Raw genomic sequence first — 27,428 nt, forward strand, 5'->3', positions numbered from 1 at the left:
GAGAAGCGGGCACTAGGATTTAAGCCAGGAAAGGATAGGCTAACTCTGTTGTCTTATGCAAATACAGTCCAATTTATGATTAAGAACAACCTTATCTATAAAGCTGCTAATCCTTGAGCCTTTAAGGGAAAAAATAATGCCAGCTGCCAGTCTTTTTGCTGTACAACAAGAATGCAGGTACAACAAAAACACTTTTTCTGAACTGGTTCCATGAAAACCAATGCTTTGTCTCTGAAGTCAGAAATACCTTGCCAGTAAAGGACTGTCTTTTAAATTGCTTTTGATATTGGACAATGCCTCTAGCCATCCAGAACCCCATGAACTCAATACAAAAAGAGCCAAAGTGGTCTCCATGTCCTCAAACAACATTAATTCAGCCTTTAGAACAAGGGGTTATAAGTCACTTTAAGGATCATTACACATGGTTTTCTATGGAAAGGACCATCATCACTATGGAAGAGAACATCAGTGGAGTGAACATCATGAACATATAGAAGAATTACACCATGGAAGATGTCCTTGTTGTATAGAAAAAGCTGTGAAAGCCATCAATCCCTAAACAATACATTATCGCTGCAGAAAACTGTGTTCAGATGCTGTGAGTGACTTCGCAGGATTTAAAACAGAGCCAATCAAGGGGCTCATGAAAGAGATTGTGGATACGGCATGAAAGAAGAACAAGGTGGGCATAAAGAGTTTGAAGACAGAGATCTTGGAGATATTCAAGAACGAATAGGCGCCACACCTGAGGAATGAACGGAAGATGACTTGATGAGATGAGTGCTTTGGAATCAGTACCAGACAATGAGGAAGAAGAGACAGAAGAAGCAGTGTCAGAAAATAAATTGACATTAGACAATCTTGCAGAAGGATTCTGATTATTGAAGACTGCTTTTGACTTCTTTTACAGATTGTACCCTTCTATGATATGGGCACTGAAACTAAAGCAAATGGTGAAGAAGAATTCATACTATATGTAAGCATTTTTAAGGAACTGAAAGAATAAAAATGTCAGACGGTAATTATGACGTATTTCCATAAAGTTAAATGGAGTGTGCCTGCCTCTCCTGCCTCCCTTTCCACCTCCTCCACCTCTTCCCCTTCTGCCATCCCTGAAAAAGCAAAACCAACCCCTCCTCTTCCTCCTTCTCAGCCTACTCAATGGAGGACAATCAAAAGGAAGATCTTTAGGATGATCCATTCCCACTTAATGAATACTTAATACATTCTTTCTCAATCTTAAAATTTTTTCTCAAAACTTAAAATTTTCTTAATAACATTTTCTTTTCTCTAGCTGACTTTATTACAATAATACAGTATACAACACATAAAGCATACCAAATATGTGTTCATTGGCTGTTTATGTTATTGGTAAGGCTTCTGCTATACAGTACACAGTAGGCTATTAATAGTTAAGTTAGGGGAGTCAAAATGATACGTGGATTTTAGACTACCTGCGAGGTTTGTGTCTCTAATCTCCACACTGTTCAAGGGTCAACTGTACTAGCAATGAGCAATTAAAAATTAAATGAAAATACCACTTAAACAACATCAAAAACATGAAATACTTAGGGATAAATCTGATCAAAGATGTGAAAGACTGTACACTGAAAACTAAAACACTGAGGAGAGATCTGAATATATAGATATGTTCATGAATTGGAAAACTCAAAATTGTTAGGATGTTATTTCTCCCCAGTTGAACTATAACTTAAATATGATCCCAACCAAAATCCCAACAGGCTTTTTCTTTGTGCAAATTGGCAAACTGATTCTAAAATTCATACAGAAATGTAGAAAACCTACAATAGCAAAAACAACTTTGAAAAAAATTAGAGAGCTAATACTACTCATTTCAAGACATTACAAAGCTACAATTATCACATATTTCATAATTGGATCAATGGAACAGAGCAGAAAGTCTAGAAATAGATGTTTAGAAGTATGAACAACCAAGTTTTTACAAAAGTGCAAAGACAATTGAGTGGGGAAAAGACTACTCTTTTCAAGAGTTGGCTATCCACAGGCAAGAAAGCAAGAAAAGACATTACTTCTGTGGTCTTACTTCCCAAAACCTATAACCCCAGTCTAGCCGTGATCAAAACATCAGACAAACCAAGACCTTGGAACATTCTATAGAACGTGTGACCAGAACTACTCAAAACTGTGAAAGTCATCAAAAACAAGGAAAGTCTGAAAAACTGTCACAGGGTAGAGGAGACGAAGGGGACGTGACGGCTAAATGCCATTTGGTATCATGGATGGGATCCCAGAAATGAAAAAGGACATTAGGTAAAAATGAATAATATCTGCAGAGAACAGAGACTTTAGTCCATCATCATGTATCAAACGTTGGTTAATGAGTTGTGATAACATGCTATAGTGACATAACATTTAAAACTAGGGGAGGATGGGTGTCATTGCTCACACCTGTAATCCCAGAACTTTGGGAGGCTGAGGCCAGCCTGGTCAACATGGCGAAACCCCGTCTCTACTAAAAATACAAAAATTAGCTGGGTGTGGTGGTGCACACCTGTAATCCCAGCTACTCAGGAGGCTGAGGCACAAGAATCGTTTGAACCCAGGAGGCAGAGGTTGCAGTGAACCGAGATTGCCCCACTGCACTCCAGCCTGGGTGACAGACTGACACTTTGTCTCAAAAAAAAAAAAAAAAAGGAGGAAACTAGGCACAGGATATACGAAAATTCTCTGTGCTGGTTCTTGCAATCTTGCACAAATCTAAATTTCTTCTAAAATAAAAGGTTTCATGGAAAAAAGCCCACAAACTGATAAAGCATAAATATCCAGAATATATAAACAACTTTTACACCTCAATAATGAAGAGAAAATCTGATTTCTTAAAAAGGGGCGTAGATTTGAACATTTACCAAAGAATGTATACAGATGGCAAACAGTCACATGTAAAAGATGCTCAACATCATATTTAAATAGGAAAATCAAATTAAAATTGCAATTTAATTTACATACCCGTTAGAATAGCTGCAATCAAAAAGACTGACCATATCAAATGATATAGTTTAGATACCTGACTCCCTCAAGTCAACTGTTGAAATTTGATTTCCTAATGTTGGAGGTGGGGCTTAGTGGGAGGTATTTGGGTTACGGGGATGGATCTCTCACGAATGACCTAGTACGTCGTTCCCGGTAATGGGTGAGTTCCTGTCCTACTGCTGCTGCAAGAACTGATTGTTAAAAAGATCCTAGCAACGCTTCCTTTTTCTCTTGCTTCTTTCTCACCATGTGATCAGCACCTTCCACCTTCACCTTCTGCCATGAGTGGAAGCAGCCTGAGTCTCTTCCCGGAAGCAGATGTTGGTACTGTCCTTCTTGTACAGCCTGCAGAACTGAGGGCCAGATATTATCTCTTTATACATTACCCAGCCCCAGGTATTCCTTTACAGCAACACAAAAAAATTAAACCAACAGGTGCTTGTGAGCATGAAAAGTGGCATAAAATAAAGCCCATGAACCAGGAAAGGTGAGATGATGGGGGACCTTGATAGTTGGTGGGGGCTGGCAGGCCACAGGTCATCACCAGAATATCTTGAGTGAGCCAAAGAGACAGTGTATCGTGTTGGGTACCATGTTCTCAGGGTAGACTGAAGGAAAGGAGAAGCTGGTGAGGGGAAGCAGCAGTAACTGACACCAGGGATTTCACAAAGATGTAGAAAGGTTAGGTCCTAACGCAGGCGGAGACTCCACCTGGGCTCACGTGTTTCAGGAAGACTCACGGGAAAGGAAAAAAAAAAAAGATGTTTAACCAAGGGAGCTGCCACATGAAGCATGTGCGTGTTTATCTGTACGTCTTCATAGGGATGCCCAGGAAGTTGTAAACTGAAAAGAAAATACTAAGCGCTTCCCGTCTCCCACAAGTGAATGGACCCCTCCTGACCAGCGGGACCCCAAAGAAACTTTCAAAACTGAGTCACAGCACGACGGAACAGAAGGCTGGACCCGCTTCGTTTCATTCCCTCCCTTTTGTGGTTTAAACACAACTGACCCACTCCAATGTTAAAATAGAGATGAGATGCACTCAATGGACTTTTCGTGGCAATCAGATACCAAACTACACACAAGACCTCCAGCCGCGCCAGGCAAGAGTTGAGTCATGGGCGCCTACACTTAAAGAATAAAGTATGTTCCAACTGCCACAGAGTTTTTCTTTTTCTCTAGCAGCTAAATAAGCACAGGTCTAGAGAAAAACAATGTCAAACAAGTGCAGCTCCACTGGACGCTGACCAACTGACGCCCATCCCTTGTTCCAAAAGCCACAAATACTGCTTTCATTGGACAAGAGGCTGATTTCCATAACTTTCTCCTGGTAAGAAGACCAGTGACTGGCGACCACAGACTGGTTCTGGCCAATTTATGGAGACCGTGAATTTCAGTGCCTTGTGCCCTGAAGAGACCTTTTGATGTATAGGGCCTAGTTGTAATCCATTTAAATGTGATGTCTCCACCCCAGGGTTAACATGGGTCATATGTAACATGCATGTGTGTTCAATACGCACGAGTCAGGACTGCCTTCATAAATATTCATAGCTCCTCCTGCAACCTGGTGAATATGTATATTTAGCCAACTTGTTCAACATAAAGCTCTTACCCCATTCCTTCTCCTTTCAAGGGCCTGTCTCTGGTCTTTGCCAGAGGCTATGCTTTCCAGCCAGCTAGATGGCCATCTTGAAGGCTGTAACCTTTTCCAAGACATAAAGACTCCTTTTCCAAACTTATAATTCTGTAATTTTTCAGTGAACAGAGGTGTAAAGGTGAAAGTGAGAAAACTGATCATAGCAAGAGGCAAAAAATGCTAAAGTGGGGGGATGGGGGAACTGATACTTAACTAAAACAATTGTTAAGAGAATGGCTGGGGCTCAAAGCCAACCCCACTCAGCATTGCTCTTGCAGGGATGCGGCTCTGTGAAACTTGGGGGACAGGAGAGACTTGCCTGACAGGCCCCCTGAGGCAAGAGAGGCGTCCTTGTTTCAGAGAGACCAGGATTTAGTGATCACCCACTCCCATATCCCCTACAAGAGAAGAGTCTCTGTGAAACTCTTGTGGGGAAACACACCAGACAGTTTCCCTTCTTTCTAACAGTTTTTCTAGGACAAGATGATTTTATCTCCTGGCCTGGCTTCTGCATGGAAGGAACTTGTCACCCCTTGGGAATGACAGCAGAAAGCAGAAGATAAGAGAAGCATGAGCCTCCTTTAAGTCACGCCCCTTCTGAATCTCCTAATGATGTGGCCAGCTTCCGGTGCTCCAGTGACAGTGACCCGCCGTCCCTACTCCTTGGGGAACAAGGAGTCTCCTAGGATGTGAGACTTCCAGTGGTAAACTGGGAATATTGTGGGCAAACCTGCATGGGTTGTCACCTTAGTGGGGAGTAGAGTTGCTAGATTCCCAAAACACAAGGTTACAAGGAAAACAGGTAGCTGATGATAGACTTTGCCCTGGCGATCACTAATTAGTCACTGTTTGTGACCGTGTATTTAGCACATTAACAAAACAGAAAGTATTCTGTTCACTTTTTCTTTCTTTCCTTTTTTTTTTTCCTGAGACACAGTCTCGCTCTGTTGCCCAGGCTGGAGTGTGGTAGTGTGATCTTGGCTCACTGCAACCTCCATCTCCCAGGTTCAAGTGATTCTCCTGCCTCAGACTCCTGAGTAGCTATGATTACAGGTGCCCGCCACCACACTGTGCTTGCATTTTTAGTAGAGACGGAGTTTCGCCATGTTGGCCAGGCTGATCTCGAACTCCTGACCTGAGGTGATCCGCCCGCCTCGGTCTCCCTAAGTGCTGGGATTACAGGCGTAAGCCACCGTGCCTGGCCTTGTTTCTGATTAAACACTACTCACATAGAGCCACTGGACTGGGTCTAAAACAGCGCTGTTCAAGATGTGGTTTCCAGCTCGTTGTGTTACCTAACCACCTCAGCATGGGTGCAGACCCTGCAGGAAATGCTTAGAAATTCCTGTAGCAACTGGTGTTGCTGTCAGCCAAGCAATCATCAGTAGTTTTGCATTTTATAGGTCTGTGGTTTATTTCATTTCACTTTCTAGCTTTTCACTTTTGTTCTATGTCACAAAAAATTATGAATATGTAATCAACTGCAGAAAACCTTTTTTCTATTCCTTAATCACAGATAGGTTGAGACTCTCGCTGAAAACTACTTAATTTCATGATGCTCTGCTGGGGTACAGAGATATATCTAAAATTTACACAGGTTATACTAACAAACAAGATGCTGTAGGGTTTGGATCATAATCCTGAAAGACATAACCCCAAAACTTATAATCCTGAATGTTGAATTCCAACATAATCAATTCCCCAAATATCCAAATCCCTAAGATCTAACCTCCCTGAAATCTAAACTCTCTAACAGCTAAAATCCCAAAAATCACAATCACAGGATAGGTTCTTTTGGAGTTTTTTTTTCCTTTTACTTTTTCTTCTTTTTAGGTTTTTTCACGAGGTTAAATTGTCAGCATTATTTTTACAATTTCCTATGCTACGTATTTCATCTTCATATCATTTCCAATACTGAAGGCAGAGACTCTGTATAGACTTATGGAGAATTCTAATTCATTTTATGCTCGCAAATTTGACTCCATGGAAGTGTATTATCACAAGGGTAAGTGTGTAACCATTAGGTATGTATGTACAAATGTTGAAACATCCTCAGTAAATGAAAAGATATCCCTTTTGTACAACTGCATTTGTGAAAGATAAATTTTCTCGGCCAGGCTCAGTGGCCCACGCCTGTAATCCCAGGACTTTGGGAGGCTGAGGAGGGCAGATCATCTGAAATCAGGAGTTCAAGACCAACCTGACCAACATGGCAAAACCCCATGTCTACTAAAAATACAAAAATTTGCTGGCTGTGGTGGTGGGCGCCTGTAATCCCAGCTACCCAGGAGGCTGAGGCAGGAGAATCGCTTGAACTCACGTGGTGGAGGTTGCAGTGAGCCGAGATCGCACTACTGCACTCCAGCCTGGGCGACAGAGTGAGACTCTGTCTCAAAAAAACAAACAAAAAAATTTCTCAAGACTTGGGCACTTTGAGCAACTGTGTATGTGGTGGTGACCCATAGAGGCTTCTGACTGACCTCATGAAACGTCTCAGGTCATTTTTCATGGTATTTCAGATAATCAAAGCTATAAACCTGAGTGTACAATATTACCAACCACAACGATAAATGTTCATACTTTTCCTTTTTTAACCTACTACTTTACAAATACGATTCATCTTCTCACAACTGATACACCTATATGAAGGTCATTAGTACACCTGACGGTTTATGCTTGCAAAGATACCTGTATGTTATTATTACCGATTTTATGGTGTAAAGTGGCCTATGAAGTGGTCTGTCATGTTTTTATATGTTTTTCAAATAAATTCCCTTTCAAAAAGTAAACAGATTATCTTCTAATTAATTTTTAAAGTTATTTTTTCTGGAATTATATTTATAGGACGTTGATCTTTCAGGCTCTTAACATTCAGGATTTTGAAATTTCTGGTCTTTTGGGACTGTGATCGCCTCCCAGGAGCCTCCACATCAAGCATGTACATGTTTACTTGCACATCTTAGTGAGGGAGGCCATGTGGGTTGTCTTTTCATTCTCTTGATAGCATCCTTGATGCACAAAAGTGTTTTATTTTGATGTCAAATTTGTCTGTGTTTTTTGTTGTTGTTGTTTCTTATACACAACAATGTGTGTATCACATCACAGAAACCAGTTCAAATCTGGGTCATAAATACTTCCCCAAATGTTTCCTTCTAAACTTTTTCACTTCTAGCTTTTCTATTCAGCTGTTTGATCCATTTCAAGTTAGTTTTTGCATATAAGGATGCAGCTTTATTCTTTTGCATGTGGATATGCACCTGCTGCAGTGACCTCTGTTGAAGAGATTATTCTTTCCCATTTCAACAGTCTTGGCACCACAGTAAAAACCAATTGGCCAAGGATGTATGGGTTTATTTCTGGATTCTCAACTCCATTCTACTGATCTGCATGTAAAAGACATTTTTGAGACAATTAGGGGAAATTTCATTATGGATTATGAGTGAGACAATATTAAAGAGTTATTGATTCTGTGAGGAATGATAATGATATTGTGGCTATGTAACAAACTTTCCTTACTTTTCATATTTAGTGAAGTATTTGGGGATAGAATGCTGTGTACAGCATTTCCATTAAAAAGTTATAGCCAAAAGTTATTTTAAAAAAAGAAACAAAAGAGCAGATATATGAATCGGTATATAAAATATTGAAAATTATGTAACACAAAGATGGATACATGGGTGCTCTTCACACTGTAGTCTCTCCTTGCCATTTGTTTGAAAACTTTGATTTAAAAAAAAGTTGAAATAAATAATCTTGGTGGGAGGCCTTGGTCTTGCCCACTAACAGCTTACTCTTAATTTGAATCTCACAATGGAACCAGATCTTAGAGCAATGGGGGAAGCCCAGATCTTTTCTTGCTGTGTAGTCACCTCCCATCCCCAGTTCTTCAGAGCTACACCCACCCTGGATGGTACAGAATAATCCTGAATTCCTTCCTACTGGACCTAGTCATCAATTCTGCTGGAATTCACCAAAAACTAAAAAACCCTGGGAGTGATTCCTTTTTTTTTCCTTAATTAAAACTATCTTGATGTTCTCTTGAATGATGATCTGCCATCTTTGTTATTTATTTACAGCATTGGATGTAATTCCCCTGGATAGACTCAATGAGTTTTTGCTACTGGAGACCTTCAGGAAAATCTCCTGTGTAGGATCTGAGACACTGCATGCAGACACATGTGCATGCACACACACAAACACACGTGCACATACACGGGCACAGATGCACACTCCACCATCAAGTGATGCTTCCTTCTCATCGGACACTTCAGACTATGACTCGTCTTGCCCAGCAAGATACAACGAATTGTATGCTTTTCCAAGACACAGCCTGCCCTTCTAAAATAAGGAAAGAGAAATCCAGTGTCCACAGGTCTTTCAATGACAATTCACTTTTGTAGGTATGTTGTATCCAAGGCTCTTTGTCAAAGGGCACTCTTTGATATGTGAATTCCTCTTTGAGAATTTTCCTTCCTTTATTATAATTTATAAAGATATATAAAAAATAACTTTCCACATCTATAAAACATCTTATACATACCTATCCTTTAATACACACCAAAAAATCATGTATTTTTTAGACACACAAAACCAAAAATATATAAAATGATATATGGTCAATATGTTTCCTATTTTATACATATCTTTATATAATAGGTGATACAAAATCACACATAGCTTTCTGGATCTCAAAAGCCCTCTGGGTGACCCTGTGAGCCACAAGGAACTCAGTGTGGGTTCAGGAAGTGGCAGGATCCCACAATTGGGATGAGGGTGAGGCTGCACGCAACACCTGGGTGGTGCTTGGTGCTGTAACTGAAGGAGGGTAAAGGGGAGAGAAGCACTTTGAAAAGCCTAGCCTCTTAGAGGCTTGCATCTCCTCGCCTGTTCTTGCCAAGAGCTGAAAGCCATGCCTCACTTGAAAGGCCTAAAACTGTAGTCTTCCTGTTTTTCACATTATTTCACTTTCCCATGAGTTGGCTGAAAAGTCAATTTTTTACCAAACAGCTGCCAGTCTGTAAGAGATACAACTATGTTACAAAGTCTACTGAACCTTGTAAGAAGCCAGAACAATAGTCAAAATTGCATGGTTCATCGCTAAAAAAGTAATAGATAAGGGATCATAAAACAATTCATGAAAATTCATATTATGAAAAACGTATGCATGGATTCCAAATTTCTTTGCACCAAACAAACTTTTGCTAACTTATTAAAACATGTCTGAATAGGATCTAGTTTGAGGCACTAAGAAGGATAAGACATCAGTTGGAAAAAAAGCCCCCATCAGAACAACATGAATTCTGCAACAATGGAAGCAATAGCATAAAATTTATGCCCAAATATGAGTGGAAGAATGCTGAAATCATTGATGCTTTAAAAAAAAGTTAATGGAGAAAATGGCCCAAAGAAATTTGCAGTTTATAAATGAGGAATTCCTTTTAAGAAGGGACAAGACAAGGTTGAAAATAAAGTCTGCACCAGCAGAGCATCCCTCTCAATTGGCAAGCAAACAATCTTGCTCATGTTCTAACTGAAGAGGACTGACAATTAACAGCAGAAACAAGAGCCAACACAATAGATACCTCAATCAGGACAGTTTACACAATTCTGACAAAAATTTCAGTTTAACAAATTTTCCACTTCATGGGTGCCAAAACCGTTGCAGCCAGATCAGCTGCAGACAAGAACAGACCCTTCACAGGAAATTATAAACAAGCGGGATCAAGACCTTAGCCGGGCGCAGTGGCTCACACCTGTAATCCCAGCACTTTGGGAGGCCAAGGCAGGCAGATCACCTGAAGTCAGGAGTTCAAGACTAGCCTGACCAACATGGAGAAACCCCGACCCTACTAAAAATACAAAATTAGCCAGGTGTGGTGGCGTGTGCCTGTAATCCCAGCTACTCAGGAGGCTGAGGCAGGAGAATCGCTTGAACCCAGGAGGTGGAGGTTGCAGTGAGCTGAGATCGCACCATTGCACTCCAGCCTGGGCAACAAGAGTGAAACTCAGTCTCAAAAAAAAAAAAAAAACCAACCTTGAAGTCTCTCTTCAAACATTGTAACAGAAGATGAAACATAGATTTACCAATATGATACTGAAGACAAAGCGCAATCAAAGCAATGGCTACCAAGAGATCAAAGTGGCCCACTCAAATCCAAAGCAGACTGGACAAGACCAAACCTCATAGTAACAATTTTTTGGGTGGCTAAAGGCATTCTGCTTTATACTTTCTTCACGGTCAAAGAAAGATAACATCTGCTTATTATTGTTGTTTTGAAGAAGTTAGCCAAATCTTTAGCAGAAAAACACATGGGAAAGCTTGTGCCTATGTTGGATCCAAAGTAAAGACTTTTATGCAATTATTAAAATAACCGGGGCCTATTGTGGGCAGGGGGGAGGGGGAAGGGATGGCAATAGGAGTTATACCTGATGTAAATGACGAGTTGATGGGTGCTGACGAGTTGATGGGTGCAGCACACCAACATGGCACATGTATACATATGTAATAAACCTGCACCTTGTACACATGTACCCTAGAACTTAAAGTATAATAAAAAATAAATAAATAAAAAATAAATAAATAAAAATTAAAATATAAAATAAAATAACATGTCAAATCTGTAAAGATGTCTCTGGTTTATTGGCAAGTAAAAATGCTTAGTAAAGAACAACATGTACAGCCTGATAGTTGATTTAATTTTCATAAAATAAGTGTAAATATTTACATATATGCTTATATATAATTTCAACAAATGGAAACAGATGCATACAAAACTGCAAAGAACATTTTACTGCAGCAGGTAGTACAGGATTAACTAAAAATGAAATTTTCATTTCTTATTGTACTTTTAAATATTTTTCCAAAAATACTAAAAAAGTCATAATTGCTTGGAAGGCTTAGATAGGAGGATCACTCGAGCTCAGAAGTTTGAGTCTAGCCAGGGCACCATAGCAATACCCTGTTTAAAAAAAAAAAATGCAGTGGAAATTATGAACAATTAACCAATTGTATATATATACTATACATATTAACAAGGCCATTACATAAAAGTTGCTAACCAACAATCATATGGCTGGCACAAAATAATTTTTTACACAGAAAAGAAATTTTAGATGCAACAAACACAAATGTCGAATCCCAGATCAGTAAGGAATCTTTTTAAATATTCGAAGCCAGAATACTTTTAATGTGCTAAAGGAGCAATGACTTACCTTAGGCACTGGCTTTCCCTGATGGCAGTTGATACCACCAATGAAGACCATGTTGGGCATCACGGGTTTGGGAAAGTCCAAAACAAAGTCCGTTCGCAACAGCCAAATTGATGTGTGACTGTAGAGATCATATGCCGTGACAGGTGTTTGGAGAATTTCAGAGGCTATTTCTAGGGCACTTTTGAAAATATACTTGCAAAATAAATGCTCCTCCAAGTGCATGACATGGTTCCGTACTCTCTCCTTGAAAGTCATGGCATCTGAGAACGCTAAGAGGTCTCTGGGTACATAGGAAAGAGGAGCAGGGCACTGCGCACCTTCTTCAAGATAGTGGCAAAATATTCCCCTGGCGAAGACCACAGAGGGGAGGGAGAAATATTTGGCAACAATTAAGCCACAGACATCAAAAGGATCCAGAAACACCGCATCAAAAGAACTCTCCCTTAAGTATTCTACTAATTTTTGGTCATTAAACAAACTCCTGCAATGTGAAAAAACTAAGTCAAAAAAAACACTGGATGAACTCATTACCAGAGAAAATATACTTTGTATTTGTGCTGTCCACTGAGCATGGGCAAAAGCCATGAAACCCTGGTCCAGATCCTCTAGAGTGTATGAGGTTGAATAAGTCTTCACTGTGCAATTCAGTGGTCGTCCCAGTTGCCAACTCACCTCTGGCATGACTACGACCACCTCATGCCCCCTGAGGATAAGTTTCTCCACCACCGACTGCATGGTGAACCAGTGGCTCCCATCCATGGGCACTACCAGCAGCTTCCCTGCCTCAGCAAAACCACAGGTTAGCAGTAGACACAGACATAAAGGAACGGGGCTGGTGCACCGTGTGTGAGCCATCAGAGAACTGAAGCCCGAGCCAGCAGCTGGAATTCTAAGCTGCTATGATACAGTAGGCGGAAGAAGTACAGGCACAAAACCTGATTCCAATAGAGGGCGTGTATTTATCATTTCATAATCACACTCACTGCCAATGATTTACTCATAAGAACAATAATACCTGAGTATCATTTGCTGAGATACCTACTTGTATGATTTAGAGACAAGAGTAGATTATGGTCCTTGGAGGGAGAGCATGCCCTGAGCTGCAATGTGAATTTAGAAACAGAATTACTAAGCAATGCTTTTGGACCTTGAAGATTCAGAAAGATAAAGTGAAAGTCAATTTGAATAAAGCTAATATTTCTGGAATTTATCCCAAAGCAAAATTTAGATTTTAACTTTAGCCAAGGAAATACTCTCTGTCCAGAAAGAAATTGGTATCCTACGTGCCAAGGAAAGACACCAAGGCCCTTAGCACTGACCTCCCAACTGGCAAGAAACTGGGGCTCATCTGCGTCTCTGCAATACATAATCATTGCTGGTTGTCTTCTTCCATATCCAAACCCTGAGAGGCCTCTGAAATGCTGAAATGAGACTGACAGCCCTGCCTCCATGGACCATACCAGGGACTTGATGGAAAGTGACCTTCGCCTATTTTAATGGCTTCCCTCGGATACATCACATGCAATGGAGAGTTGCTGGCCCAGTCCTTGTGCGAGTACTCTGCTGCGCTGCCTCTCTGTGACTGCTCTACTTCCATATTCTAAACACGGCATCACTCCAGTGCCCTCCTTCAGGAAAATATGTGCTTGTCTCCCTCAGTCTGCTGAGTACTCCTGGAGGTCAGAAGTGATGTCATCATTGTGTTTTCACCCTCCTTTCACAGTAGCCATGCTATGCCTTTGATGCAGTTAGCCCCTCCATATATCATGGTCAAATATACTATCAGTGTTGGAGGTGAAGCATGGTGGGAGGTGTTTGGGTCGTGGGCATGGATCCCTCATGAATAGTTTGGCACTGTCCTTCCAATAGTGAGTGATTTCTCATGAGATCTGATTGCTTAACAGTATATGACAGCACATGTATCCCAGAACTCTTAAAGTATAATTTTTAAAAAATGTGACAAAAACCCTCTTTAGGATATTATCCAGGAGACCTTTCCCAGCCAAGCTAGAGAGGACAACATTCAAATTAAGGAAACACAGAGAACACCATAAAGATACTCCTCGAGAAAAGCAACCCCAAGACACATAATCATCAGATTCACCAAGGTTGAAATGAAGGAAAAATGTTAAGGGCAGCCAGGGAGAAAGGTCTGGTTACTCACAAAAGGAAGCCCATCAGACTAACAGTGAATCTCTCTGCAGAAACCCAACAAGCCAGAAGACAGTAGGGGCAAATACTCAACATTCCTAAACGAAAGAATTTTCAACCCAGAATTTCATATCCAGTCAAACTAGGCTTCATAAGTGAAGGAGAAATAAAATCCTTTACAGACACGCAAATGCTGAGAGATTTTGTCACCACCAGGCCTGCCTTACAAGAGCTCCTGAAGGAAGCACTAAATATGGAAAGGAAAAACCAGTACCAGCTACTGCAAAAACATACCCAATTGTAAGGACAATCAGCACTATAAAGAAACTGCATCAGCTAATGGGCAAAATAAACAGCTAGCATCATAATGACAGGATCAAGTTCACACATAATAATATTAATTGTTTGGACAAACGGAGGCAAGATGGCGCAGTTCCGGGTTCTTCACCGTCAACTTTCCCATGCCCCGGAAAGACACGGGTCAACTGCGCAGACGCAACCTGACCACCGACGGAGAGAAACTGGAACCCGCCTAGCCACGCCTATCGACCTGCCCCTGACCCGCCTATGTCCCGCCCACTGCCCTCCCACTCCTGGGCCCAGGACATAAAAGCCGCTCCCGGCGGGCACGCGGAGCAAACTTCCTCAGCCCCTCCTCCTCCTCCTGCACGGGACCCAGGAACCTCGTCCCGGAACGCCGGAGCGAACTTCCTTGGCCCCTCCTCGTAGGCGGGACCCAGGAACCTCCTTGGAGAACACAGGAGCGAACTTCCTCGGCCCCTCCTCCTGCACGGGACACAGGAACCTCACCTGAGAACTCCAGAGTGACTTCGTCGGCCTCCACCGCCGGAGGCCCGTGAACCTCGCCCCTCCCTCACATTGGTTTGTAAATAAAGTTTTTTTTTTTTGCCTTGCCTACTTGCCTTTTCTCTGGCATTTGCTCTGGGGGTCGCATTAAAGCAAATCAGCTGGTGCCGAAACCCGGGAGGAGACCCCTCCTCAGGGCCCCCCAAGGTCCGAGGAGCCTCCTCCTTCCACGCCCCAGACGGACCAGGACCTGGACATTGCTTTCCCCACCTCCCAGTCTCCTAGGGGTGAGTACCTTCTGCCTCCCTCTCATATCCCTTGGCCAGAAGTCCTGCGCAGGCCCAAGGCTTTTTTTCCGGTCACCAGGTGACCCAGGGAAGTTCCCAAAGGCAGAGACGTCTGCCCAAAGGAACTCCATTCTGTTCCGTGGGAGACCCGTCCAGGACAGAGACGTCTGCCTGGAGGTAATCTCCATTCCGGCTCCAGGAGCCTGTCCAAAGGACACTTTGTAGCCAGGTAGAGTTCGGTTTCCGTTTCCGCCTATTGGCAAGAGGAAGGCAATGGGAAATCCCCAATCCAAAATACCTAGAGACTCCCCTTTAGGGTGTCTTCTGAAAAACCTCAAAACTTTGCAAGTAGAACAAGATCTCAGGCGAAAGCGACTGGTGTTCCTCTCCACTGTGGCGTGGCCACAATACAAATTAGACAATCAGTCTCAATGGCCGCCTGAGGGCACTCTAGACCGTAACATTTTAACCGACCTCAGTAGTTTTTGTCAACGCTTAGACAAGTGGTCTGAAATTAATTATATACAAGGATTTTGGGCCTTGCGTTCTCGTCCGGACCTGTGTAGCCAGTGTTCCTTGGCTCAAGTCATGTTGGCTAGGGACGCAGGCCTAACAAAGTCCGAAAAAGAGGAGTCATCTTTCCTGTCTGAGTTGCCCGAAGACCTTACTTCCCCTCCCTCCCTTCCACTCCCGCCGTATACCCCACCTCCCCCTCCCGCTTTGGCCCCACCTCCTCTTTCGGCTCCACCTCCCCCTCCCGCTCTGGCGGTTGTTCCGCCTCCCTCCTCAGCCCCTCCCACCATTGTTGAGGCTACACTTCCCTCTGACCCCTCGGCACTTCCTCCTGGTCATCTTAGCTCGCCTATCTCTGCCCATACCCGCTCTAAAGATTGCCTAACTGCCCCCGCTCCTACTCCCACCCTATCCAACGCCCCCCCACCGCCACGATCTTAGCACCCTTGCGTCAGGTGGCCAGAACAGAGGGCATAGTTAGAGTTCATGTTCCCTTCTCACTAGCAGATCTTTCAAAGATTGAAAAACGCTTAGGAGATTTTTCTGCCAACCCTACAATTTATACCAAAGAATTTAGATACCTTTGCCAGGCCTACGATTTAACCTGGCATGATCTTCAGGTTATTCTTACCTCTACTCTAAACCCTGAGGAGCAAGAGTGCATCCTAGTGGCCGCCAGGCAGCATGCCAACCAATTACACTTAACAGACCCTGCGTTCCCACTAGGGGAACAAGCAGTCCCCTCTATAGACCCAGACTGGAACTATCAAGTAGGCCAGCCAGGCCGCCGAAGACGAGATATGATGACTCAATGTCTTCTGGCTGCTATGCAGGCGGCCTCAAAAAGGTAGTAAATTTCAATAAACTAAAAGAATTATTCAAGGTCCAGATGAGAACCCAGCCACATTTTTAAACAGGCTAACTGAGGCTTTAATTCAATACACTCGGTTAGACCCAGCTTCCCCAGCTGGGGCCACTATTCTAGCATCATATTTTATTTCACAATCGGCCTCGGATATTTGGAAAAAACTCCAAAAGGCAGAGGATGGACCTCAAACTCCTATCAAGACCTAGTCAAGTCGGCCTTCAAGGTCTAATTCAAGGGAGGAAATGGCTGAGGCCCAACGACAGGCCCACCTAAAGCAGAAGGTACAGCTCCAGACTCAAGCCTTAGTTGCTGCTTTGCAGCCTAGCCGTAACCCAAAACTGGAGAGCAAAACCGCCGGAGGCTCAAAGACAATAAAAGGGGCTTGCTATAAATGCGGTAACCCAGGGCATTGGGCTAATAGATGTCCCCAGAGTCCCCAACCGTCTGAGCCAGTGCGGCCGTGCTACAAGTGCGGAGTAGCTGGACACTGGGCTAAAAAGTGTCCTAACCCTCGTCTGCCAACAACTCCTTGTCCAGCATGCCATGAGGAAGGGCACTGGAAGTCTGACTGCCCCACCCTGAAAACGGACATGGCACCTCAATGTGATGTCCCTTCTCAGGACCCTGGGAGCTCCTTCCAGCTCTTACATCTGGATGACGACTGAAGGTGCCGGGACTCAGGGACCCCCATCACCCTCGCCAAGCCGCAGGTAACTCTCCTGGTAGCGGGTAAGACAATTAATTTTTTAATCGACAGCGGGGCTACCTACTCTGTTTTGCCGTCTTTCGAAGGGCCTAGCCTTCTCTCCAATATTTCTGTTGTAGGAGTCAATGGCTCCCCGTCCAGCCCTCGAAAAACCCCACCCCTTAATTGCTGCCTGGCTAACAACTATTTTGCACACTCGTTCCTCATTATCCCCTCATGCCCCACTCCCCTACTGGGCCGAGATGTTTTAAGTCAACTGAAAGCCTGTATCTCCATCCCTACTAGCGCCCCCCACCCTACCCGTCATCTGCTTCTAGTATTGACTAACTCAAATGACTCCAACAATCCTACTAACCCTTTCCCCGATTTCCCCATTCCTATCGACCCCCAAATGTGGGACACCTCCACTCCTGTCGTGGCAGACCATCATCCACCAATACTTATAAAACTTAAGAAACCATCTCAGTTTCCAACCCGCCCACAGTTCTCTCTGTCTCCACAGCACTTACGAGGACTAAAACCAATCATTACTAGGTTACTCAGCCAACACATCCTCATCCCCATTCATTCTCCCTGTAACACCCCAATCCTACCTGTAAAGAAGGCAGATGGAACTTTTCGGTTAGTGCAGGATCTTCGTCTTATCAACGAAGCTGTTTGTCCCACCCGTCCGGTAGTTCCCAACCCCTATACCCTTCTTTCTCTCATTCCACCTAATACAACACACTTTACTGTACTGGATCTAAAAGATGTACCCAGATTATCAGTTTCTTTTTGCTTTTACATGGGAAGACCCAGACACCCATACCTCCACCCAACTGACATGGACAGTGCTTCCCCAAGGGTTCCGAGACAGCCCCCATTTCTTTGGGCAGGCCCTAGCAAAAGACTTAGCCTCCTTTCCTCTTACAAATAGTAAAATTCTCCAATATGTAGATGACCTTTTACTCTGTAGTCCCACGGGACAGGACTCTCTTTTAGACACTGCGATCCTCCTTAATCATCTAGGATCCAAAGGTTACCGAATATCCAAACACAAAGCTCAACTCGCACAATAATGTGTCATATATTAGGTATTGAGATCACTCCTACGACGCGCTCACTTACTACAGACCGCTTAACTCTAATACAAAATCTTTCTTCTCCTCAAGACGCTAAGGAAATTCAATCCTTCCTAGGCCTAGTAGGATTTTTCAGACACTGGATTCCTAATTCGGAATCTTGGCTAAGCCTCTATATGCAGCTGTCAAGGAGACTCCCCAAGGACCTTTGTCTAACCCAAAGTTAATCTATAAACATTTCACTCACCTGAAAAACTGCCTTCTCTCACATCCTACTCTTTCACTCCCAGACTTCCAACGCCCCTTCCAGCTTTTCACAGATGAAAGACAAAAAGTTGCAGTGGGTCTTTTAGCCCAATCTATAGGCGCCACCTACCGCCCCGTGCATATCTATCTAAACAATTAGACTCCACCGTACAAGGGTGGCAGCCCTGTCATCGGGCCCTAGCAGCAGCAGCCTGTCTAACCCAAGAAGCAAAGAAACTCATTAGGGGTGGAAAAGCAGTCCTCGAACTCAACTCTGGACCAAGCAAACCTAGTAAACATCTATAGAACTCTCCAGCCCAAATCAACAGAATTCATTCTTCTCAGCACCACATTGCACTTATTCTAAAACTGACCACATAATTGAAAGTAAAACACTCCTCAGCAAATGCAAAAGAACAGAAATCATAACAAACAGTCTCTTAGATCACAGTGCAAACAAATTAGAACTCAGGATTAAGAAATTTACTCAAAACTGCACAACTACATGGAAACTGAACAACCTGCTCCTGAATAACTACTGGGTAAATATTGAAATTAAGGCAGAAATAAATAAGTTCTTTGAAACCAATGAGAACACAATCTACCAGAATCTCTGGGACACAGCTAAAGCTGTGTTTAGAAGGAAATTTATAGCACTAAATGCCCACAGGAGAAAGCAGGAAAGATCTAAAATCAAAACCCTAACACCACAATTAAAAGAACTAGAGAAGCAAGAGCAAACAAATTCAAAAGCTAGCAGAAGACAAGAAATAACTAAGATCAGAGCAGAACTGAAGGAGATAGAGAGAGAAAAACCCTTCAAAAAACCAATGAATCCAGGAGTTGGTTTTTTGAAAAGATTAACAAAATTGATAGACCACTAGCCAGACTAATGAAGAAGAAAAGAGAGAAGAATCAATAGACACAATAAAAAATGATAAAAAGGATATCACCACCGACCCCACAGAAATACAAACTACCATCAGAGAATACTATAAACACCTCTACACAAATAAACTAGAAATTCTAGGTGAAATGGATAAATTCCTGGACACATACAGCCTCCCAATACTAGACCAGGAAGAAGTCAAACCCCTGAATAGACCAATAACAGGTTTTGAAATTGAGGCAGTAATTAATAGCCTATCCACTGAAAAAAGCCCAGATCAGGTGGATTCACAGCAGAATTCTACCAGAGGTACAAAGAGCACCTGGTACCATTCCTTCTGAAACTATTTCAAACAACAGAAAAAGAGGGACTCCTCCCTAACTCATTTTATGAGGCCAGCATCATCCTGATACCAAAACCTGCCAGAGACACAACAAAAAAGGAAAATTTCAGGCCAATATCCCTGATGAACATTGATGGCAAATATCCTCAATAAAGTACTGGCAAACTGAGTCCACTAGTACATCAAAAAGCTTACCCACCATGATCAAGTCGGCTTCATATCTGGGATGCAAGGCTGGTCCAACATACACAAATCAATAAACGTAATCCATCACATAAACAGAACCAATGACAAAAACCACATGATTATCTCAATTTAGATGCAGAAAAGGCCTTCGATAAAATTCAACAGCACTTCATGCCAAAAATTCTCAACAAACTAGGTACTGATGGAACATATCTCAAAATAATAAGAGCCATTTATAACAAACCCACAGCCAATATCATACTGAATGGGCAAAAGCTGGAAGCATTCCCTTTAAAAACCGGCACAAGACAAGGATGCCCTCTCTCACCACTCCTATTCAACATAATATTGGAAGTTCTGGCCAGGACAATCAGGCAAGAAAAAGAAATAAAGGGTATTCAAAAAGGAAGAGAGGAAGTCAAATTGTCTCTGTTTGCAGATGACATGATTGTATATTTAGAAAATCCCATCATCTCAGTACAAAATCTTCTTAAGCTGATAAGCAACTTCAGAAAAGTCTCAGGATACGACCGGGCACGGTGGCTCAAGCCTGTAATCCCAGCACTTTGGGAGGCCGAGACGGGCGGATCACAAGGTCAGGAGATCGAGACCATCCTGGCTAACCCGGTGAAACCCCGTCTCTACTAAAAAATATAAAAAACCAGCCGGGCGAGGTGGCGGGCGCTTGTAGTCCCAGCTACTCGGGAGGCTGAGGCAGGAGAATGGCGTAAACCCGGGAGGCGGAGCTTGCAGTGAGCTGAGATCCAGCCACTGCACTCCAGCCTGGGCGACAGAGCGAGACTCCGTCTCAAAAAAAAAAAAAAAAAAGAAAAGTCTCAGGATACAAAATCAATGTGCAAAAATCACAAGCATTCCTATACAGTAGTAATAGAAAAACAAAGAGCCAAATCATGAGTAAACTTCCATTCACAATTGCTACAAACAGAATAAAATACCTAGGAATACAACTTACAAGGGATGGGAAGGACCTCTTCAAGAAGAACTACAAACCACTGTTCAAGGAAACAAGAGAGGACACAAACAAAGGGAAAAACATTCCATGTTCATGGATATGAAGAATCAGTATTGTAAAAATGGCCATACTGCCCAAAGTAATTTATACATTCAATGCTATCCCCATCAAGCTACCATTGACTTTCTTCACAGAATTAGAAAAAACTACTTTAAATTTCATATGGAACTAAAAAACAGCCTGCATAGCCAAGACAATCCTAAGCAAAAAGAACAAAGCTGGAGGCATCACGCTGCCTGACTTCAAACTATACTACAAGGCTACAGTAACCAAAACAACATGGTACTGGTACCCAAACAGATCTATAGATCAATGGAACAGAACAGAGGCCTCAGAAATTATACCACACATCTATAACCATCTGATCTTTGACACACCTGACAAAAACAAGCAATGGAGAAAGGATTCCCTATTTAATAAATGGTGTTGGGAAAACTGGTTAGCAATATGCAGAAAACTGAATCTGGACCCCTTCCTTACACCTTACACAAAAATTAACTCAAGATGGATTAAAGACTTAAACCATGAAAACTCTAGAAAAAAACCTAGGCAATACCATTCAGGATGTAGGCATGGGCAAAGACTTCATAACTAAAACATCAAAAGCAATGGCAACAATAGCCAAAATTAAGAAATGGGATCTAATTAAACTAAAGAGCTTCTGCACACCAAAAGAAGCTATCATCAGACTGAACAGGCAACCTACACAATGGGAGAAAAATTTTGCAATCTATCCATCTGACAAAGGGCTAATATCCAGAATCTACAAGGAACTTAAACAAATTTACAAGAAAAAAAACCCCATCAAAAAGTGGGTGAAGGATATGAACAGACACTTCACAAAAGAAGACATTTATACAACCAACAAACATATCAAAATAGCTCATCATCACTGGTCATTAGAGAAATGCAAATCAAAACCACAATGAGATACCATCTCATGCCAGTTAGAATGGCAATCATTAAAACTCAGGAAAGAACAGATGCTGGAGAGGATGTGGAGAAATAGGAGCGTTTTTACACTGTCGGTGGGAGTTCAACCATTGTGGAAGACAGTGTAGCGATTCCTCAAGGATCTAGAACCAGAAATACCATTTGATCCAGCAATCCCATTACTGGGTATATACCCAAAGGATTATAAATCATTCTGCTATAAAGCACATGCACATGTATTTTATTGCAGCACTATTCACAATAGCAAAGACTTGGAACCAATGCAAATGACCATCAATGATAGAGTGGGTAAAGAAAATGTGGCACATATACACCATGGAATACTATGCAGCCATAAAAAAGGATGAGTTCATGTCCTTTGCTGGGACATGAATGACAGCTGGAAACTATCATTCTCAGCAAACTAACACAAGAACAGGGAACCAAACACTGCATGTTCTCATGCACAGTGGGAGTTGGACAATGAGAACACATGGATGCAGAGGGGGAACATCACACACTGGGGCCTGTCATGGGGTGAGGGCCTAGGGTAGGGACAGCATTCGGAGAAATACCTAATGTAGATGACGGGTTGATGGGCGCAGCAAACCACCATGGCATGTGTATACCTATGTAACAAACCTACACATTCTGCACATGTATTCCAGACCTTACAGTATTAAAAAAAAAAAAATAGTTTTAGAGCAGGAAAAAAAAAAAGTATGTACCACCATGGCACATGTTTACCTATGTAACAAACCTGAAAATCTTCCACGTGTACCCCAGAAATAAAAATTAAAATTAAAAAGAAAAGTATGTGCCATCTCCCCCATTTCTCTCTTGCTCCTGCTCTTGCCATGTGACATGCCAGCTCCCCATCACCTCTGTCATGATTGTAAGCTTCCTGAGGCCTCATCTGAAGCAGATGCTAGCACCATGTTTCGTGTAAAGACTGCATAATTGTGAACCAATTAAACTTCTTTTCTTTATAAATTACCCAGCCTCAGCTATCCTTTATAGCAATCCAAACAAACAAATACAGCCTTGCACAAAGAAAAACAACCGAAATATTTGTTGCATTGGACAGAATTATATTCTGCAGGTTTTCTTGATATCTTCATGGACAAGCTAAGCAGTGTGTGTCAGGTAACACCTTAAAGAACATTGAATGAGAGATTCTGCAGACAACCTTGGGGTATAATCCTTGTGGGAGCACAAGATGGCTCCTTTCGGGACACCCTAACAGTTACTAGACATTTGCTTAGTCACCTTTTCTTTTGGTGTCTAGGGCACTTGCAGATGACTGTCTTTGAAAAACAAACATGACGGTGAGTGATTTACCTTCCCTGGAGGCTTACTTCCTAGCAGAAATCAATGAAATGGAAAATATATTCAAAACATAGACGAAATTAATGAAACCAAAGCTGGTTTGTTGAGAAAATTAATGAAGCCAAAGCTGGTTTGCTGAGATCAATTAATTTAGTAAAGCTCTAGCCACCTTGATCTAAAAAAAATGAGAGAAGAAATAAATTATCAATATCAGGAACGAGAGAGTCAGTATCACCATAGATTCTACAGATATTAAAATGTTAAGAGAATATCATGAACAAGTTTATGCCAAAAAAAGTCTGCAACTTAGATGGAATGGACACATTTTGTTAAAGACACAAACTGCTAGACTTTTCACAAGAATAAATGCATAACCCCAACAGAAGTAACCTGTATCTCTTTTTTTTTTTTTTTTTTTTTTCTTGAGATGGAGTCTTGCTCTGTCGTCCAGGCTGGAGTGCAGTGGCTGGATCTCAGCTCACTGCAAACTCTGCCTCCCGGGTTTACACCATTCTCCTGCCTCAGCCTCCTGAGTAGCTGGGACTACAGACGCCCACCACCTCGCCCAGCTAGTTTTTTGTATTTTTTAGTAGAGACGGGGTTTCACCGGGTTAGCCAGGATGGTCTCGATCTCCTGACCTCGTGATCCACCCATCTCGGCCTCCCAGAGTGCTAGGATTACAGGCTTGAGCCACCGTGCCCGGCTGTAACCTGTATCTTTTAAATTGAATTTGGATTTGTAATTCACACCTTCCCTCATAAAACAAAGTAAAGCTCAGATGGCATCACTGATGAATCCAGCAAACATTGAAGAATAAATAATACCAATTATTCACAAACTGGTTCCAAAAACTGAAGCCTACAGGATTTCCTAATTCATTTGATGAGACCAGCATTATCACAGTACCAAAACCAGATAAAGATATTATAAGACAGGAAAATTACAGACCCTCATGAACTTAGATGCAAAAATTTTAAACAAAATATTGGCAAGTCAAATTCTGTAATATTTTAAAATAGGTACTACACAAAAAGATTATACACCATAACCAAGTGGGGTTTATCCAAGGAATGCAAGGCTGGTTTGACATTAGAAAATTAATTGAGGTTGTGCCACCATGTTCATAGCAGCATAACTCACAACAGCCAAGAAGTGGAAGCAACCCAAGCAAAAATGTGGTGTAGGTATACAGAATGAAATATTATTCAGCCTTAGAAAGGAAGAAAATTCTGACATATGCTAACATGAATGAACCTTAAGGATATTGTGCAGAATGAACTAAGCTAATCACAAAATGACAAATGCTGTATGATTCTACTTATATGAAGTATCTAAAATAGTCAAATTCGTAGAATAAAAGAGTGAAATGATGGTTGGCAAGGGCTGAGAGGAGGGGAGAATGGAGAATTATATTTTAATGAGTCCAAAGTTTCAGTTTGGGAAGATGAAGAGAGTTCTGGAGATGAATGGTGGTATTGGTTGCAATGTGAATGTACTCAATACTGAACTGTGCACCTAAAGTGAAGATGATTCATTTTATGTTATGTGTATTTCACCATAATTAATGATAAAATAAATAATTTTATAAATCAATTAAAGTAACATGCCATATAAATAAACTAAAAAAGTGTAAGCATATAATTATCTCAATAGGTAGGGAAAAAGTGTTTGACAGAAATCCAAAATCCACTTGTGATAAAAAATTCTCAACAAACTCAGAAAAAAAAAAGGGAAATATCTTAAACTAATGAAGGGCATCTTGGAGGACCCCACAGCTAACATTATCCTTAATGGTGAAAGACTGAATACTCCACTCCTCAACTCAAACACATGCCGAGGACGGGGGCCCTCCCCACTTCTACTCAACATTGTTCTTCAGGTTCCAGCCAGTGCAGTCAAGGAAGAAAAAGAAGGAAAAAGTATCTAGATTGCAAAGAAAAAAATAAAAAGGTCTCATTCACAGACAACATGTTTATGTATGTAGGAATAATAACAAACTCTACAAAAATCTCCTAGAACAAATACATAAGTTTAGCATTGCAAGATACAATACTTAAAAATTAATCTTATTTCTATATACAGTTGACATTGAACAGTAGGGTTTTGAGCTGTGTGGATCCACCTATATGCAGATTTTTATAGATAAATATATTGCAAACATTTTAAGAAATTTCCAACAGTTTGAAAAAACGTACATATAAACCACATAAACTAGAACTATCTAAAATTTTTTTAAAGGTAGTTATGCCATTAGTGCATAAAGCATGTGTAGATACTACTCTATTTTATTATTTATTACTTTAAAATATGCACAAATCTATAAAAAAAAATTTTAAACACACACAAACACTTCCAGACTGTACACTGCATCATTAGCACTGGAAAGAAATACAAACAAATGTATAGATGCAGCATTAAATCTTAACTGCACAAAATTACCTATAGTATATACTACACTACTGTAATAATTTTGTAGCTACCTCCTGTTGCTCTTCCAGTGAGCTGAAGTGTGGGTTAAATGCATGTGATATAACACTTATACTCTCTGAGCATTTCATCTCTCCAATAAATTGCATGTCAGAGTAAAAGTGATCTCTCATGGCTCTACTGCATTTTTCATCGTGTTTAGTGCAATATTGTAAGCCTTGAATACCATCATGGGACTACAGAGCACCACTAATGATACTGGAATTACTCCCAAGAAGCAAAGAATTACCAAAAAAGTCAAATTGCTTGATTGATTACCATAGACTGAGCTCTACCATGGTGATTGCCTGCCATTTCAAAATAAATGAAGCTAGATAAGGACCACTGGAAAAAAAAAAAAAGAAAGAAGGAAGGAAAGAAGGGAGGGAGGGAGGGAGGGAGGCAGGAAAAAAGGAAGGGAGGGAGCGAGGGAGGGAGGAAGGGAGGGAGGGAGATTCATGAAGATATTGCTACAGCAATGCCAGCAGGAGCCAAACCTTGCATTTTTTTCTGAAATACCTTTTGTCTCATATTGAAAATGCAGCTTTAATGTGAGTGTAGCATTATTTATAGATACCATTGTGATTGGAGAAAAGCAAAGTCATTATATGACAACTTAAAGCAAAAAAGAGGTGAAGAATCCAAAACTGGAGAATTTAATGGTGGCAAAGGATGGTTTGCTAGTTTTTTGTCAAGATAACAGGAGAAGCAGCCTCTGCCAAGCAAAAGGAGACAAATGAGTTCCCAGACGCCATGAAGAAAATTATTGAGGAGGAAGGATATCTGCCTGAATAGGTTTTTAATGCAGATGACAGTGCCCTATTGTGGAAAAAACAAAAACAAAAACAAGGTGACACAAAAGACACTTATTAGCAAGGAAGTAAACCAAGCACCAGAATGCAAGGCAGAAAGGAATAGGCTAACTCTACTGTTTTGTGTAAACACAGTCAAGTTTACACTCAGGACTGACCTCATGTGTAGAACTGCCCAATCTTAAGCCTTGACGGGACAAGATCGACACTTACTGACAGATTTTTGGTTGTACAACAAGAAGGCCTACACAACAAGAACACTTTTTCTGGATTGGTTCCATCAGTGCTTTGTCCCTGAAGGCAGAAAATGCATTGCCAGTAAGGGACTGTCTTTTCAAGTTCTTTTGATATTGGACAATGCCCCTAGTCACCCAGAACCCATGAGTTCAACAAGGAAGGTGTCAAAGTGGTCTACCTGCTTCCAAACCCAACATCTCTAATTCAGTCTTTCAATCAGGGATCATAAGGAACTTTAGAACTCATTACACACACTTTTTTATGTCAATTGTCAAAAGATTGTCAATACTATGGAAGAGAATCTGGATAGAGAATGTCATGAAAGTCCAGAAGGATTACACCATTGAAGATGCCATTGTTGTTACAGAAAGAACTGTGAAAACCACCAAGCCCCAAACAATACATTTCTTCTGGAGAAAACTGTGTCCAGATGTTGCACATGACTTCACAGGATTTATGACAGAGCCAATCAAAGAAGTCATGAAAGGGATTGTGGATTCAGCAACAAAAGGTGGGGGATAAGGTGTTTCAAAATATGAATCTTGGAGAAATTCAAGAGTCAATAGACACTACACTCGAGGAATTAATAGAGGACCTGATGGAGATGAGTGCTTTCCAATCAGTACTTGATGAGAAAGAAGATGTAGAAGAAGCAGTGCCAGAAAAAAAAAATGGCTTTATACAATATAAGCCTCATAGA

The 27,428-nt window shown here is 41.5% G+C and overlaps 1 protein-coding gene and 1 long non-coding RNA gene across 2 annotated transcripts in view; one reads left to right on the forward strand and one right to left on the reverse strand.

Moving 5' to 3' along the window:
- Positions 1–12,779, reverse strand: part of LOC117094361 (UDP-glucuronosyltransferase 1-6) — a 135,759-nt gene extending 122,980 nt beyond the window's left edge. Inside the window, exon 1 of the mRNA XM_033229829.1 lies at positions 11,861–12,779. Coding sequence (XP_033085720.1) covers positions 11,861–12,715 — 855 coding nt within the window. The 5' untranslated portion in view covers positions 12,716–12,779. The remainder of the gene's footprint in view (positions 1–11,860) is intronic.
- LOC117094369 lies at positions 424–27,220 on the forward strand. Its single transcript, XR_004441523.1, has 3 exons — positions 424–468; positions 14,486–14,491; positions 27,039–27,220. It is a non-coding gene; the product is annotated as an uncharacterized LOC117094369 (long non-coding RNA).
- The last annotated feature ends 208 nt before the right edge of the window (positions 27,221–27,428 follow it).

Source organism: Trachypithecus francoisi, unplaced genomic scaffold (assembly GCF_009764315.1).
Source record: "Trachypithecus francoisi isolate TF-2019V2 unplaced genomic scaffold, Tfra_2.0 Lachesis_group13, whole genome shotgun sequence".
NCBI lineage: Eukaryota > Metazoa > Chordata > Mammalia > Primates > Cercopithecidae > Trachypithecus > Trachypithecus francoisi.